Here is a 16,696-nt window from a genome sequence, read left to right on the forward strand (position 1 = left end):
TATTCTGGGCATAATGATCAAAAAAGCACATCCAATTCAGGAACTGGATCTGATCCCCAACATCCATCCTGGGGTGTTTCTCACACCATCTCTAAATGATGATCTGGATTCAGAAGCTAAACCTGCTGCATATCATTTATTGGGGAGAACCCCTTGCAGTAGACCACGTAGTTCCCATTTACGAACACTCTTACTGCAAACTGGACGTGGCTAGGGATCAGCTGTGGAGTAAAATCCTGACCCTGCATGCAAAGATCTTGGAGTTGGATGACAGGGTGGAGAACACTGGCAAGAATCCACTCTTTGGAGACAGAGGTGGTGGTACTCAAGAGGGATGGAGGCGTTTTTAAAGAGCAAGAGAAAGTGTTGGAATAATATTTATCATCCATGTTGCTCACATTGTAATTATTTAGACAATATTAATGGTGCTTGTGCCGACATGATTGTATTGTTTACATTTTTTTTAAATTAGGCAGAACATCAATGCTTACACACAGAAGTAAAGTAACACAAATCAGATGGACAGCGTGTCCTGAAGGATGAATACAAGTGTGATTTGATCATGAGTATGGTCATTGGGCCTATAGTGTATTTGAACTTGGACTGTGCAATGAAGCATGTGGTTAACACAGGTTGGCTTGGTTTCTTGTACATGCTATACATACACTTATATATACACTCGTGGCCACATCATTCACATATGCATTGCTTGTCTTAGCTCATTCTTAGTCTCAATACACATCATTCACATATGCATTGCTTGTCTTAGCTCATTCTTAGTCTCAATAATGTCCCACAGCCATTTTTCTGCAAAGTGTGTCCTTCGAGCTGAGTGCACAAGCCTTTTGGACTCCACAAGAAAGTACACCTCCACAGGCTCAGTTTGTGGTGCAACTTTGGATACCTCTACCACAAATTGCACGCCAGCAGCAGTCGAAATGGGCTTCTGCGGTGATATGGTGCTAAAGTTTGCATGGTAGTGGTAGGATATCTGTTCCTCCTCTTCGGTCCAGTAGAGTAAGTCCAAACTATAAATCCAGCAGGGCTTCAGCTGCCATGTTTGAATGTACGCAGCAATCTGTTCTTTACCCACTTCCACTGTAAAGTCTTTTGCAGCGACCCACATGTTTCATTCAATCCTCAAATGACATAATTGCAGTATGCAAAAATGAGATTTTAAAATATGCTACACGCCACTAATTACGTAATCATTAGGTAATGTTTAAAAGCAAGCCATGAGAGCAGAGACAAGGGTCACCACGTGACGAGTCATGCGAAATGTTATCTTGATTCTGTCATCGTTTAGGTAAACCAAACTCTTTTTTGCGCATCGTACTTTCGACTAGTTAAAACACATGTATGCGTGCAACACTAGCGCTAACCAGTCACGTTACAACTGATCAACATCTTGTAAAAGTTGACTACGTTAATATACCCATGAATATTTTTTATATCTTTAGTCCATGTTTAATTTCCAACAATGTTTTTTGTTGAAATATGGTGGTACAAATAAAGCTTCATTCTCGCTGAATTGACGTCACTTCCTGCTATTTTCCTGTTTTCCAACTAGCGCTCATGCTAGCCCAGCTTCTGAATGAATATCTTTATTTTTTCCTGTTTTAGCGGGTAAGAACATAGTTTGTTGTATTTTTTGACTTTGTGTATCTATCGTCCGAAGACTTAGTGTCTTCTCAATATTAATCTGCTAACATTTGGTTCGCATTTGGTTCGTTTGTTGCAATTGAGAATCCTTTCAGTACGACGCAGATGATACCCGTAATGTCCATCTTACGCCCGAATACAATGGGTCCAAAACATGTCAGAATTGAAATGCTTCTCTGAGAGCAAGCTTGTTCTCAATAATATCCAGCAGCCACTTGTCTGTGAAGCGGATCCTCCCCGGCGTGTGTACAAACCTATTGGATTCCACTACAAAGTGTACTTCGACTGGCTCACTTGGCGAGGCATCTTTAAATACATCCAAAACAAAATAGACACTAGCTGTCCCCTGGATGGGCTTCTCCGGGGAAGGGGTACTAAATCGAGCTCTGTAGTGGTAGAAGAGTCGATCCTCCTCTTCGGTCGAACACAGGAAGTCCAAACTATAAATCCAGCGTGGTTCCAGCTCCCATGATTGGATATACTCTGCAAGCTGCTCTTTACCCACTTCCACAGTGAAGTCTTGGGCAGCTACCCACTTGATGTGATCATCGGGGGGCTCCAGCTCTCTCCCACGCAGGATTTTTATAACTTCCCACGACTCTGCAGGTAAATTCCAAAGCAATGGCGGTTGATTGTGTTCCATATTGTCAGAGGTTAAGTCTGCTATTTCATTTGTTTGGTCTGTTTCCATATTGTCAGAGGTTAAGTCAGTTCTTTTGTTTGGTTTGTTTCTATGGCTACCCAGACGGTTGTATGTGCAACAGAGCCCCCTAATGGTTTTAATAAAAAATGCAACGTAGTCAAGTTAGAATACAGTACTGTATTAACAATACAACAATGTGTTGTTCCCAGTGAGTCAGCAGACACATGTCGCGGATCAGGAGCACCATAGACAATGTCACTAAAGCAGTAGGAAGCACTGACCTCATCTCCAAGTTCTCTCGCCTCAAGCCAGGCACTCCTGCGGTCAACGGCAACCGTGCGGAAAAACTTGTGTCCAAAATCGAAACATCTAAGGACCCAAATGTTTCACCACCTCTTGAAACCACCATAGACGAAGACCACATGGCAGAGGACAAGGTTACAGAGAAGCCTTTTGTTGCTGCCAACACACCCAACTCAGCCACTGAGGCGTCAAAGCAAACAATGCAGCTGTTCCATCCTGCAGGCCTTTCAACCAACATGGATGAGACCTACAAGACATTGGCGCAGCACATTAATAGTTACTTTGGCATGGGGGAAGAAGGTGAAAGCAGGCTCCAGCAGAAGAGTGAGACCAATACTCAGAAACCTCCAGACCACATTCCAGTTTTATCTCCAGTTGCAGCATCCAGCAACAGCACTGAATCGCCTCCTCCAACGGAAAGCACAACTCCAGCTGTCCCGAGTTCCACAAAAAAAGGCTTCACCCACTATCTCTCCTACCCTCGTCCGAGTGTTCAGGCTTTTGTGGGCAACTACATCGCCCCACTGGTGCCCAAATTCAGAGGTGATTCCAAAAGCATTGAGAAAGTGAAGCCACCAGCATCCAGTGTAGAAGAAGTGAAGATGGAAAGTGAAGACGAAAAGGCAGATAAAGCCAAGCAACAGCAGCTTTTGGCTCAAAGAGAGAAGGTATAGCAGCTCCACTGAAGACCAAGTGTACTTTTCTATTCTGGATATGCACATTACGTTGTCTCTGCAGATAATAGCCAGGGTGAGTGTGGACAACAGAACCAGAGCCCTTATGAAAGGCCTGCAGAGAGTCGCCGACATCCGGCTCCTCACCAGTCGAGTGGAGGAGCTAAGTTTTCACCTCCTCGAGTTCCCCGAGACGCGAGGCGTGGCCATCAAGGTAAGAAGGAATGTCCAGAGTTGTTGTTTTTTTTTTTATTTCCTCTGATCTATTTTGTTGCTTATCCATGCAGGAGAAGGCACTACCTTGCCTGCTGCGCTTGCGCCAGGCCACAGACCACCGCCTCCAGGCTGCTGTGAGAGAAGCACTCGCTCTGATTGGCTACACAGATCCAGTCAAAGGCAGAGGAATCCGGGTGCTGGCCATAGATGGAGGCGGGACAAGGTAAAGTTACTGGCTTATTTTGTGCAAGGTAGTGTCTGTCATCATTAATTACTTGCGAGATGAGTGAATTAATTGAATTATTAGTGTTTATTATGCCCACAAACATACTTGCTTATTTAGTTATAGTTTTTTTTTTTTACATTTTTGAGTCTGCTTCCTGTTTTGACACTCAGGCTATATCACATTATTTTATCTTCTTGTAAACAATGTCCCTGGTGTCAGAGGACTGCTGGCCCTGCAGACCCTCCTCAAACTGCAGAACCTGACTGGAAAACGAGTCCACCAGCTCTTTGACTACATCTGCGGCGTTAGCACAGGTATGATGATGTCATCCCGACGTGCAAAAAACACCATGACCAGGTCTCTTTCTTGGCCTTAGGTGCCATCCTGGCCTTCATGCTGGGGATTTTTCAGATCCCTCTCGAAGAGTGCGAGGAGATGTACAGGAAGTTGGGCTCTGATGTCTTCAAGCAGAACGTTATTGTCGGGGCTGTCAAGATGGGCTGGAGCCATGCTTTTTATGACAGTGAAATATGGGAACACCTCCTCAAGTTAGCTCTTATTTTTATAACTCTACAAAAATTCCAAAAAGCCCTGTCCTTAGTTTGACATTTTTCCTCAGGGAACGCATGGGCGAGGGACGCATGATAGAAAGTGCCAGAGATCCAAACTGTCCCAAAGTAGGTTACACATCAACCACCCGTCCATGTTTTTTGTTCTTTGTAGCATCGCCTCTCAGCATGATATTTGTCCACCAGGTGTCAGCAGTGAGCACCGTTGTGAACCGGGGTCTGCCTCTGAAGGCCTTTGTGTTCAGGAACTACAGGCTCATGCCAGGAGTGAGGTCACACTACCCTGGAGACTGCAAATACAAAATGTGGCAGGCGATCAGGGCTTCGTCGGCGGCGCCGGGTTACTTCCAGGAATTTGTGCTGGGAAAAGACCTCCATCAGGTATGACATGAAGACAGTCACCATGCACATTATTATTGCATGTCTGGAAGGAGCGAGAAGGGGTGCCTGCACCTGGTTGGGGCATCGACACATCAAACACCTTGTCTCGAGACTCATTCCGGGGGGAATATCCTTCAGGGGCCATTGCTACCTTAATAATGAGGCCAAATTAAATAGTTTTAATGAGCAACAATTGGGCTCAAGGCTTAGATTCGTTTTCACAACCTACTTACACAAAATTAGCCTTGCCCTTATTGTCTTTCTCTCTCTTCCCTGTTTTTTTTAACACTGTTGCCTTCCTGCATTTTCTAGTGGCAATGGCTTTGCATGTTGCGTGCCACATTCCACGTAGAGCCGTTTCGTTGACAATTTCAGGCAGCGCAACCGACGCCCACTGCTCTCACACTTCTGCTTGAGTTTTCCGCACAAAGGGCAGAAATCTGCAGTAACGGGACATACGATAAAAATATACACAATATACAGTTCTGTTTGACTTCAATATTAAGGTGTGAAATCTTGAATCCTGAGGCAATGAAACCTATGACATTTTGTTTTTGTTTGTTTTTGTTATGGTAATGGTTTAATTTCATTTGAACATGCATCAGATTACAATTGAGTGCATCACATAATCAGTTCACAGTTCCACACGTCGAAAAGGAGTAGGAAGAAGCAAAGCTTATTAAATCCTACCCCTCCATCTGGTACTTTTACAATCAGTAACTGTTACATTTGTTCACTTCCTGCTTTCCATAATTCAGTTTAAGGTATTTATATATTTTAAATAATGTACCTCGTACCGAAATAAGAGGTGATATGACCATCCAATGACATAATGGGTACCATAGTAAGTGCCAATATAGTGATATATATATATATATAGCACATCATGACTGGTTCAAGACTCTTCATCCTTGTATTTAGCAAACATCAACTGCTTGTATTGTTTCTTGAATTGGCTCATCGTTGTGCATTGTTTGAGGTCCTTACTCAATCCATTCCATAGTTTGATTCCACATACTGAAATGCTATGGCTTTTTAACATAGTCCTAGCATAGAAGTTAGCCAGAAAGGAGGAAGGGGTTCAGCAATATAGAACTGACCTTTAACCTTGCTTGGCACACTCATGTCTTTATGTATCCAAGCAACAACAAAACACTAATTGAAGGTAGAGTCTGAGAAAGAGCAGAAGAAGCCACACATCCATTTTTTGCACATCGTTTTGCTCCTCCACTAGGATGGTGGCCTCCTGATAAACAACCCCACAGCATTGGCCATCCACGAGTGCAAGAGCCTTTGGCCGAACACGCCGCTCCAGTGCGTGCTCTCCCTTGGCACTGGACGCCATGAGACGGTGGGCAAGAACGGTACCGCCTACACCAGCCTTAAAACCAAGCTCACCAACGTCATCAGCAGTGCTACAGATACTGAAGGTAGATTCACCCAATAGTTTTTATCTCAAATAGCTAAAGCATTTGCATCCAAAGTGTGCATCGGGGGCCATTTTGGGGCTGCAGCTTGTTTTCTATTAGCTGTCGAATATTCATATGCTTTTTCAACTATAACACAACGCAAATAATTCTCTTGTATTGAATTGTTTTAAACATACTGAATGTACATAATGTTTTTCTATGACAGAGGTGCACACCATGCTGGACGCCCTCCTGCCGCCCGACACTTACTTCCGCTTCAACCCTCACCTGAGCGAGGACGTGCCTCTGAACGAGAGCCGAGTGGACAAGCTGAACTTCCTCATGGGCGAGGGGGAACGCTACCTGGAGCGCAACGAGGCCAAGCTGCAGAAGGCGGCCAGCATGCTCTCTCAGGAAAAGGGCTGCATACAGAAACTGGCTGAGTGGGCTAAGCTCAAGGCCGACATGTACGAGGGTCGTCCATTTTCTTCTAAACTGTAGTTAACCTGGTAAGGTAAGATAACCTGGGGCCACGTTTAACCGTAAAAGTATGTCGGAATCATATGCCTGATGTTTACATGCACATCAACTTGAAAGAACTTTTAAGAACTCGTAGTAGGATTTTAACCACAAGCATGCAGTGACTGCTGATGTCAGTATGATTATGAGGGGGGTGTAAAGACTGTAAATATCAATTTACATTATTACACAGAAAGAACACCTACAGAATTGCCTGTTTTAAAATATTAAATATTGCACAGGAAAAAAAAGACCTCATGCACTTTGAAAGAGTTTAATTCTTAACCTTTTTAGTAGAAAATGTAAATATGATTTGATTTGTTATTTAATTCAAAGTACTAACCCTTTTACCTTTGCAGTATGTATAAGGCCCACCTACACAGTATAGCCCCACCCACAAAGCACACCCCACTAAGGACTCTTCACCTTTATAACCTTATTGACCCGCATATAAGACAACCCTGTAAAGAAGTTAGCCCTTTTTGGTAGGGGCTCCACGGTGACCTGACGGTTAGCGTGTTGGCCTCGCAGTCAAGGGATTTAGGACTTGAATCTCCCTTTGGAACACATCTGTCTAAATTGCGAATTAGAAGAAGTATTATTTTTTTTTCCTGAAATGTCTTTGAGATGCTTTTTTTTTGTCAAGTGGGTCAATGTGTGTGTAAGTGACCAGAAGAAAAGCTCTTGACTGGCTAGGTGGAAAAGTCGTTTGGTGCCAACAGCTGGTTTCGTTGTATATTCGGGTCAATACGATATTATCAGCTTTCAGAAAACCACAGCGCTACCGACCAGCAGCTATGAACCGATTAACGCAAAGCTAATTGATACAGTAGATCGTGCTAGATATTAGCATAATAGAACTCTCCAATCCTAGCGAATGTTAATACGGATGTCGCTACTTTCTATCACTGTGTTCTCTCTGTCCTCTATGTCTGCCCCCCCCACCCCTTAATCCATGCACTATCCAGTGTCTTTACAATAAATTACAATTCAAATAAAGGAGGACTCAATCTCTTATGACCAAATTGACATTTAGTCCACAATTACACTGGCAAACAAACAACATCGCTTAGTTTTAATCTCACACTGAAGTAGATACATCGTTTAAAGTCCACAAAAGATGTCAGTTATACTTTGTACAGCTCTTATGCATTATTTAGCGGTCCTGCTCAAGGCTGAATCACTAATTTTTGCACAATTTGGCAACCCACGCTCCCTTAAAGCCCACCATCATCATTGTTAAATCATGAAATAATAAAGCCTCAATCCTAGCTAAAATGTTTGTCGTGTCAAATGTTTGTTATTGTTTTTGATCCTGGACCGAAATTCCTTTGCATTCATACCAGTGTCACTGACAACAAAACAATAATATGGTGGCGTATTTTCCTTCACTGGTGCACCAAAGAGTCAACCTGACTGACTTGAGTATGGAAGGAGGAAGAAGTACACCTGTCAAGGTAATGATGCGACAATGGACATTTCAAATTGACATATTACTCAAAGCTCCATGTTGTTTTGCAGATTAAAGTCCCAAACATGAAGCCATGACAGACAAATGAGGTGAAGGTAAAGTAGTGCCGGTCTGTGTTTACATGACGAGGTGTGACAAAGTTGCACGTATAAGCTATTCCACGCATTCCTTCTCATTCGTAGCTGTGTGTGGAAGGGGCAGGAGCTGTCTGTCTCCCTCCCACGCCATGCTGGGGGGGCGGGGGGGAATCAGGGCAGGATTGTCTCATGGTGTTCCCTAGCAACTGCAATTTTATCAAAGCATGTATGCTCCCATTTGTATGGAACATTCAACTTATTTAGCTGCTAAAAAGTGACAATAAATAAGATTGTGTTGTTTGCTGCTGCAGTGATACATGCAACACAAATAAATAAGTCCCGGGGGGGATGCATTCATCCCATCTGTCATTAAAAAAAAACATGGCTGGAATACCAGCACTTTACCTTTTCATAGGCCAGCTATAGATATGCAGTCATAAGTTTATTCTCATCGTTTACATTGTAAACAATAGCAATTTGGCAGCAGGTGGCTGGTCATTGTCAAAGCTAACACAGTATAATACATCCTGGCTTGCACAGACTGGTTCTTACGTACACAGTACTGATCTTCAGAGTCCGGAAAAGTTAAATGTCAAAAGTGTTTAGTTTGCCATCTTGTAAATGATATGCGCTGAAACAATAACAGAAGGTTGTGTTGAAAAGGGAGAATTTAAAGTGGTGCATGTTTTTCTCTACATATTTCTACTAGTCACTTCTTGCAGGGACACACACACACACAACAACAACAACCTTCAGCTTTATATTTGCCCAATAGCCTTGCATCAATGTCAACACTGTCTGCAGCCACATGTGTGTGCAAATCTACACTGAGGTGTTGAATAGGTCTCACACCCATAGCCACTCAAAACATGCACATATTTGGAGTCATATAAATCACATTTTCAGAAGCACTATATGCTAATAAAAGCAAATATTTACATTTTCCTGCTCCTGAATGACATGATTTGTGCTTTATAAAGCGGGTGTATTATTACTCGCATTAGATTTAATGAAATAAAAAGAAGCACTTCGAGGTTTTTGGGTAGTTGCAGTACCTTTTGCTGCCGCACACTTCTATGGGGTCGCTGCAGTTGCATGTTTTTTTCCATTTTTTTTTTTTTTGCATGTTGGCTGGGGAGGGGAGACGAGAGCATCGGTGGAGGTGAGGAGGAGGAGGAGGAGTACCACAGTTTGCTGCTGCATAGGCCGAGAGGGACGGACACACTGGCCGGCCGGACACGCTCCCTCTTAGGCGTCATCAGCAGCACAATCACCGGCTTTAGAGCAGCAATCTGGGGCAGAGGGAGGACAAGGACAGTCGCTTTGCAGCAAACAGTGAGTAATAAGATGCTTCTTGTATTTATGATGAGACGGAGGCTGCGCTTGAGAATAATGGTGCAGTGCATAACACATTGATTTGGCTCCCTGCTGCAATATGGACGGTTTTATTTAAATTATTTAATCAGCCTGCATTCTGTTGAGCATCCAGTGTTGCAGCTATCCATCTAGGGATGAAAAGCATCGCATGGCTTCTTATCCCCGCAGGGGGTTGCGGTACTATAGTAGCAGCAGCAGCAGCAGCATTGGCTTTCCTTTATTGTTGCTGCCGGCCGGTGCATCCATCCTCCAGGCCCCGCCGGCTGGAGCTCCGTTTCTCCGTGTCATTAGACACGCAGAAGGGGCAGATATTAGACACATGGGTCTTTATCTCCATATGTGAACAGTTTGAGGCTGTCTGGTGTCTTTGTTGTTGAGATGATTAAATATTGACGTTAATATCAACAAACATTGTTATACCAAAAAAAAAATTATAATATAAAAATGTGTATACTTCTTCTGTATGTGTACATTCTTCAAAGAAAAAGGTTATTAGATTTTTTTTTTATTGTGCCCAGGGTGCAAATATCTCATCACGACCAACAAACTGCTTTTGTGCCCTTGACACTTGACTTTTTCCAATTTGGTAATGGACAAAAATACAGACTGTAGGAGCCTTTACTATTTCCACTCTAGGATGCATTAGTGCAGTGATTTTCAACAACTGTGCCGTGCCACACAAGTGTACCGTGAGAAATCGTCAGGAATTATTCAATATCACTTTTTTAATTAACATGTATTAATAATTTTCTGAAAATATTATGTAATTGTCGCGTGTCATTGGTGTAAAGACTGGCAGAGCAATGTAATATTCGTCCGTGTGGCAACACATAGCTGATTGCCACCTTCCTCTAATAGACTTAGTGATGCACGTGAGAGGTAGTGGTGACATTTTGTAACATTGTTGGTTAAATTAGTGTGCAGATCAAAAGGATCTGCTGTGGCCAGTCCGTAATCAGGAAAAAGCTGAAAGAAGCAAATAATGTTGGTTATTTGTGTGCCGCAAAATTTTTCCAACATAAAAAAACGTGCCGTGGCTCAAAAAAGGTTGAAAAACACTGTATTAGTGTACCTTGAGGGACATAAATGTACTCTTACTGTATCCTAAAGACATTTAAATTAAGTTCAATGGGACTCCAAATTGTCCATAGGTATGAATGTGAGTGTGAATGGTTGTTTGTCTATATGTGCCCTGTGATTGGCTGGCCACCAGTCCAGGGTGTACCCCGCCTCTCGCCCTCAACAAACATTGTTATACCAAAAAAAAAATTATAGTATAAAAATGTGTATACTTCTTCGGTATGTGTACATTCTTCAAAGAAAAAGGTTATTAGAAAAAAAATGTTGTTTTATTGTGCATCTCATCACGACCAACAAACTGCTTTTGTGCCCTTGACACTTGACTTTTTCCAATTTGGCATTGGACAAAAATACAGACTGTAGGAGCATTTACTATTTCCACTCTAGGGTGCATTAGTGTACCTTGAGGGACATAAATGTACTCTTACTGTATCCTAAAGACATTTAAATTAAGTTCAACTAACCACCAATGGGACTCCAAATTGTCCATAGGTATGAATGTGAGTGTGAATGGTTGTTTGTCTATATCTGCCCTGTGATTGGCTGGCGACCAGTCCAGGGTGTACCTCGCCTCTCGCCCGAAGACAGCTGGGATAGGCTCCAGCACCCCCTGCGACCTTTGTGAGGAAAAGCAGTAGAAAATGAATGAATGAATTAACCACCAATGGTGTGGTCCAACATGTACAAATGATAGTTTACATGCAAACAAATGAGGTAAAGGTAAAGTTGTGCAGCAAATGGTACTTTGCTTCATATTCTGATGATGGAGTGTTGATGTGCATGTTCTACAAAGGACACTTGAACTGATCATGTGGTCTAACTGTGAATCAGCCACCAGTTAATGTCACACAAGCATGGTTCAACTCTGAGCCAAATGTGTGTACTTTTTACCCTCAGTAGCCTTGCGTGCACTCTATTGTGCAATTTAGCTGTGCTGCTTTCTATTTTGAATCCCGCCCCATTTCACTGGAACGCACGAGCACCATCCCATGTGGACACAGTGGCCTGGCCGAATTGAACACAATTAGCATCCCAGATGATTCTGTATACTTTTGTGGCTTAATAGCATCAGCACCCTACAGCGGTGATGGCGGGCTCCAGAGAGATGGCTAGGAAGGGAGGGAGTATTAACGCCTACCAAAATCCCCCCTGTGGTAATAACGTACACCCTTGGCTCACAGCTGGACCGTGTTTGGGTGGCTGTTTTCATTAGAGGAGCGGGACGTGTTAAATTAACATGACTGGCTGGGTATTGATGAAGTGGAAAAGCTTATATGCAGGGGGGGTGTTGGTAGGGAGCCGGAGGGGATGTGGATGCTGCTGAGGCCGCATGACATTTATTTGTTTCTGCAATTTTTGAAGCTTTGACGTGGTTTCATTGGGCATTTTTAGAATTGTCGACTCAAATGTATTTGCAGGCTGTACATGGGCCGTGGGTCTTAGGTTGTAGCGCTACTCTTTATGATAGTTGTAGAATTGCATTATGAATAGGATGCAACCCCAATTGGCAAGCCATTGTAACCCAAAATATGCTGTTGGGGTACAAAGTAGTAAATCTTAACGGCACTTCCCTAATGACATACCATTTGTAAATCAAATATGCTTTTGAGGTACAAAAGTAGTACATTTTAAGCATACTTCCCCAATATCAAGGCATTGTAATACAAAATATGCAGTTGGGGTAGAAAAGCAGTACATTTTAAAGATAATTCCCAAATAACAAGCCCTTGAAGCTCCAAAAAAATGCTGTTCGGATCCAAAAGTAGTACATTTTAAGCATACTTCCCCAATAACAAGGTATTGTAATGCAAAATATGCAGTTGGGGTGGAAAAGCAGTACATTTTAAAGATAATTCCCAAATAACAAGCCCTTGAAGCTCCAAAAAAATGCTGTTCGGATCCAAAAGTAGTTCATTTTAAGGGTACTTTTTCAGTTATAAGCAACAGTAACCCAGTAGAGTAGTAGTACATTTTAATGGTAATTCTTCAGTAACAAGCCTCTGTAGCCCAAAATATGCTTATGGGATATAAAAGTAGTACCTTTTAATGGTTTTACCTAATGATAGATATTGAATCCCTACAATTAAACTATGAGGTCTTATGGGAACAAAGAAAAGTAGCCAAAAAAACCTGCTGAGGAATAAAATAATAACAATAGTGGACATGCTGCTGGGATAACCAGCTGTGTGACTAGACGGGTCTGAAGTATGCGACGGCAGGCTGGAGATTAATCGGAGGAGACGCGTCGCGGCTCCCCTGTACTCGAATGCACCGCTTGCTTGTTCAGCAAGTGCCGCTCTCTGTGGCATGTTTAGGCTTGAGTGGGCTTCGGGGTTGGGATGACTCAGGTTTTCTGAGGATCGGGTGGGCAACAGATGGTTGAGTGGGTGAACGTCGTGGAGCTGGGAGACATCAATGTCACCTGAGAATAAAAGCAATATAGGACATTCAGGATTGCATCGTAATACAAATCCACTGTTTTGTATATGTATTTATAGCACATCCACAATGCTATACAAGCTGTACACAGACTACTCTAAAGTATATTCACTTCTATAGTGTGAAGATGGTGATAAAGATGCTGAAATTGACTACTTTTCCATATCAATGCTTGGGGAAATTAATAGTACAGTAGGCCTAAAATAGCATTTTATGATTAGTGAGGATTTAGGTCAAAGAAGCCATTCAAAGAGCGCCTTCTCATCAAGGCGCCTGCATCACATGACAGGGGTGAACCAATTGGATTTAGCAATCATTAATTGAATGTACAGGCCAATATGTGTTTGTTTGGCCACCTAATTGGGGAGAATATACTAGATTAGCTTAATTTGATAGCTATTTTGTTTTTCCTCTTGGGCAGTTTTCCTTTAAATGGTGCATCTGTTAATAGTTTGACACCTTTTTTGCTGTGTGGCCTATTTTATATCATGGAAATAGAGCAACAGTCTAGTGAGAAGATGAAGTCCGATAAGAGCGAATCATTTTCGCCGTGAAGCAGGAAGTCTTTGCAGCACAGAGACGCTCCAGTCCATCCAGACAGACGCGTGTTGACACTTGTCAGGGGGTTATGTAAACATCAAATATGTTGTGTGTATGAAAATAGGGCGGCCTGTGACTTTGTATAACACATAAATCCTACAGTAATGCAAACAGGCTTCATTGCGACGTATGCAGGAATTTTTCTGAAAGTGATTTAACTGCACAGAAAGGAAAGTTTGTGATTTTTTTTTTTTTGGTACTCTTTGCTTTGGAAGGGAATTTGCTTGTCATTTGCTCCTCGAGTTTGCATGTGTGTCACGTCAGCACACTGGATGCAAACCGACTATGCAGGGAAGTCATCTTTTATTTGTTCCTCAGTCCCTCATTAAAGTCGGTATAGCTGCCCTCTCTGTCTCTTTCACCTTCAAATATGCAGTCCGCATCAATACAGAAGACATGCATGTTCACTTTTTTAGTTACCAATCACATTTCTTTCCCAGACGCTTCCATTTTGGTGCCCGTGAGACTGAAAATAGAAACATCTTTGATAGTAAATGACTCCCCTCGCTTTGTAAATGTGGTTTATTCCCTGCATTCTTGATATTCTCAAGCACAGCTGCTTCTTAACATCTACATTTTTTTAGCTAACAAGATGATAATTAACTTTTTTAATGGCTTGGCTTACAGCCAGTGATGTTTCAGCAGGACAGATGTTGTAAAAATCACTTTTTTGTATGGCCAGCAGCATGTACAAATATTTTAAATTAGATAAAGAAAGATTATATGCTGTATATTTTAGAAGCTTTTTATGAAATCTTGCCAAAGTTGCCAAATATAGCAGATTATAATCATAACATGGAATATTTGAATAAAGTCACATATATGCATATGACTATGTTGTTTACCGCACAGCCTTTGGTCCCATGACAAACATGCCAGGTTGAATGCTACACATTAGGGGTGCACCATAGTTAAGATAATTATCGGATCGATATGAGGGAATTATGACATCATGCCGATAATGCTGATAAAAATGCTCCAATGAGGCGAGAGTACTTGTACTGTGCAGGTGAGCTAATCAAGCTCTCCTTTTTTCGCCTGCCTGTGACTTTAACAGCGTGCCGTAACTTAGCATGAACTCACTTGTAAATAAACAAAGATATTTAGCTTACTAATTGTACCAAATGCTCCACTATGAGGGGGGGGCATGAAGCACACAAAAAACCTTATCAGCCACCTGGAACGGAATACCCACCATGGTATTCCTGCCTCCGCAAACTATAATTAAAGTCATATTTTTAAACAGTAGAAAAAGGATTATTGGTATCAGAAAGTTATCAGGATTGGTTTGAAATTCTCTTCATCTGTAAGCAGAATATAAAAATAATATGTAATTGACCTCCAGACGGCATTTTGGTTTGGAACATTTGAGTCACATATGCATATGTTGTTTGTCCCAAGGTGAAAATACTAATGTGAATACGACATGTACGGAAATGAACTGCACTGAACACCTCCTAACTCCCCATCTCCTGCCTCCTACCTCCTACCTCCAGACCTCACCTTTTTAATATAATTTAGTTGCAAAATGTGTGCAAAAATAGGTCACTTTTCCACTTGCATGGAAGTATTACTACAGTGAGGGATGAATTATGCATTGCTTGGCTTCTCGTCACATGCACTCCCATTTTTAAGTGTTGCATTTGGGGTCCTTTTATTCTCAATCCACACACAAAGCATTCAGAACCTTTCACTCTGACAGCAAAATGATGGATGTGGATCAGGTATCCCCGATCCATTGGTGTCATCATGTGAGGTTGTATTATTGACATTGCTGACTATTGATCCAGTGATTAGAGTTGGGGGGGAGCCTGAAGGCATCAGTGAAGGTGAACGCAAGACTCCCCTCCTTGTTTTGAAACAACAGGGTGATTCATTGTGGACTCATTGACACACGTCAGGTGAGGTTTAAGGGTGTTAGTCAATTCATCTTAATTAGCTGACATCCTGGATTTAGAGGGGTTGTACCACATGCACATGCTATGTATGTGTGTATATGTATGTATGTGTGTATGTACAGTGAAGAAAATAAGTATTTGAACACCCTGCTATTTTGCTATTTCTCCCACTTAGAAATCATGGAGGGGTCTGAAATTTTCATCGTAGGTGCATGTCCACTGTGAGAGAGATAAACTAAAAAGAAAAATCCAGAAATCACAATGCATGATTTTTTTAACAATTTATTTGTGTGATACAGCTGCTAATAAGTATTTGAACACCTGAGAAAATGAATGTTAATATTTGGTACAGTAGCCTTTGTTTGCTATTACAGAGGTCAAACGTTTCCTGTAGTTTTTCACCAGGTTTGCACACACTGCAGGAGGGATCTTGGCCCACTCCTCCACACAGATCTTCTCTAGATCAGTCAGGTTTCTGGGCTGTCGCTGAGAAACACGGAGTTTGAGCTCCCTCCAAAGATTTTCGATTGGGTTCAGGTCTGGAGACTGGCTGGGCCATGCTAGAACCTTGATATGCTTCTTACGGAGCCACTCCTTGGTTTTCCTGGCTGTGTGCTTCGGGTCGTTGTCGTGTTGGAAGACCCAGCCACGACCCATCTTCAATGCTCTGACAGAGGGAAGGAGGTTGTTCCCCAAAATCTCACAATACACGGCCCCAGTCATCCTCTCTTTAATGCAGTGCACTCGTCCTGTCCCATGTGCAGAAAAACACCCCCAAAGCATGATGCTACCACCCCCATGCTTCACAGTAGGGATGGTGTTCTTCGGATTGTACTCTTCATTCTTCTTCCTCCAAACACGCTTATTGGAATTATGACCAAAAAGTTCTATTTTGGTCTCATCTGACCATAAAACTTTCTCCCATGACTCCTCTGTATCATCCAAATGGTCATATGCAAACTTAAGACGGGCCTTGACATGTGCTGGTTTAAGCAGGGGAACCTTTCGTGCCATGCATGATTTCACATCATGACGTCTTAGTGTATTACCTACAGTAACCTTGGAAACGGTGGTCCCAGCTCTTTTCAGGTCATTGACCAAGTCCTGTCGTGTAGTTCTGGGCTGATTCCTCACCTTTCTTAGAATCATTGA

General features: G+C 42.3%; 2 protein-coding genes across 21 annotated transcripts in view; both read left to right on the forward strand.

Annotated features, from left to right (window-relative positions):
• The first annotated feature begins 1,536 nt into the window (after positions 1-1,536).
• On the forward strand, positions 1,537-7,868 carry pnpla8 (patatin-like phospholipase domain containing 8). Of its 2 annotated transcripts, none has more exons than XM_058077310.1 (10): positions 1,537-1,626; positions 2,515-3,276; positions 3,347-3,496; positions 3,570-3,721; positions 3,944-4,038; positions 4,101-4,272; positions 4,344-4,401; positions 4,480-4,674; positions 5,909-6,104; positions 6,310-7,868. In XM_058077310.1, the coding sequence occupies exons 2-10, from the start codon at positions 2,530-2,532 to the stop codon at positions 6,582-6,584; spliced, it is 2,040 nt and encodes a 679-aa protein (XP_057933293.1). In that variant the 5' UTR covers positions 1,537-1,626; positions 2,515-2,529; the 3' UTR covers positions 6,585-7,868. The 2 variants fall into 2 exon arrangements, with proteins under 2 accessions (XP_057933293.1, XP_057933292.1); XM_058077309.1 differs by having other exon boundaries at positions 1,542-2,268.
• Positions 7,869-9,318: 1,450 nt separating this feature from the next.
• Positions 9,319-16,696, forward strand: part of nrcama (neuronal cell adhesion molecule a) — a 36,569-nt gene continuing 29,191 nt past the window's right edge. For all 19 annotated transcript variants that reach the window (XM_058077263.1, XM_058077275.1, XM_058077265.1 and 16 more), the window contains exon 1: positions 9,319-9,485. The gene's annotated coding sequence lies outside the window, so the exon portion shown is untranslated. The remainder of the gene's footprint in view (positions 9,486-16,696) is intronic.

The sequence above is a fragment of the Doryrhamphus excisus genome, chromosome 7 (assembly GCF_030265055.1).
Source record: "Doryrhamphus excisus isolate RoL2022-K1 chromosome 7, RoL_Dexc_1.0, whole genome shotgun sequence".
Taxonomy (NCBI): domain Eukaryota; kingdom Metazoa; phylum Chordata; class Actinopteri; order Syngnathiformes; family Syngnathidae; genus Doryrhamphus; species Doryrhamphus excisus.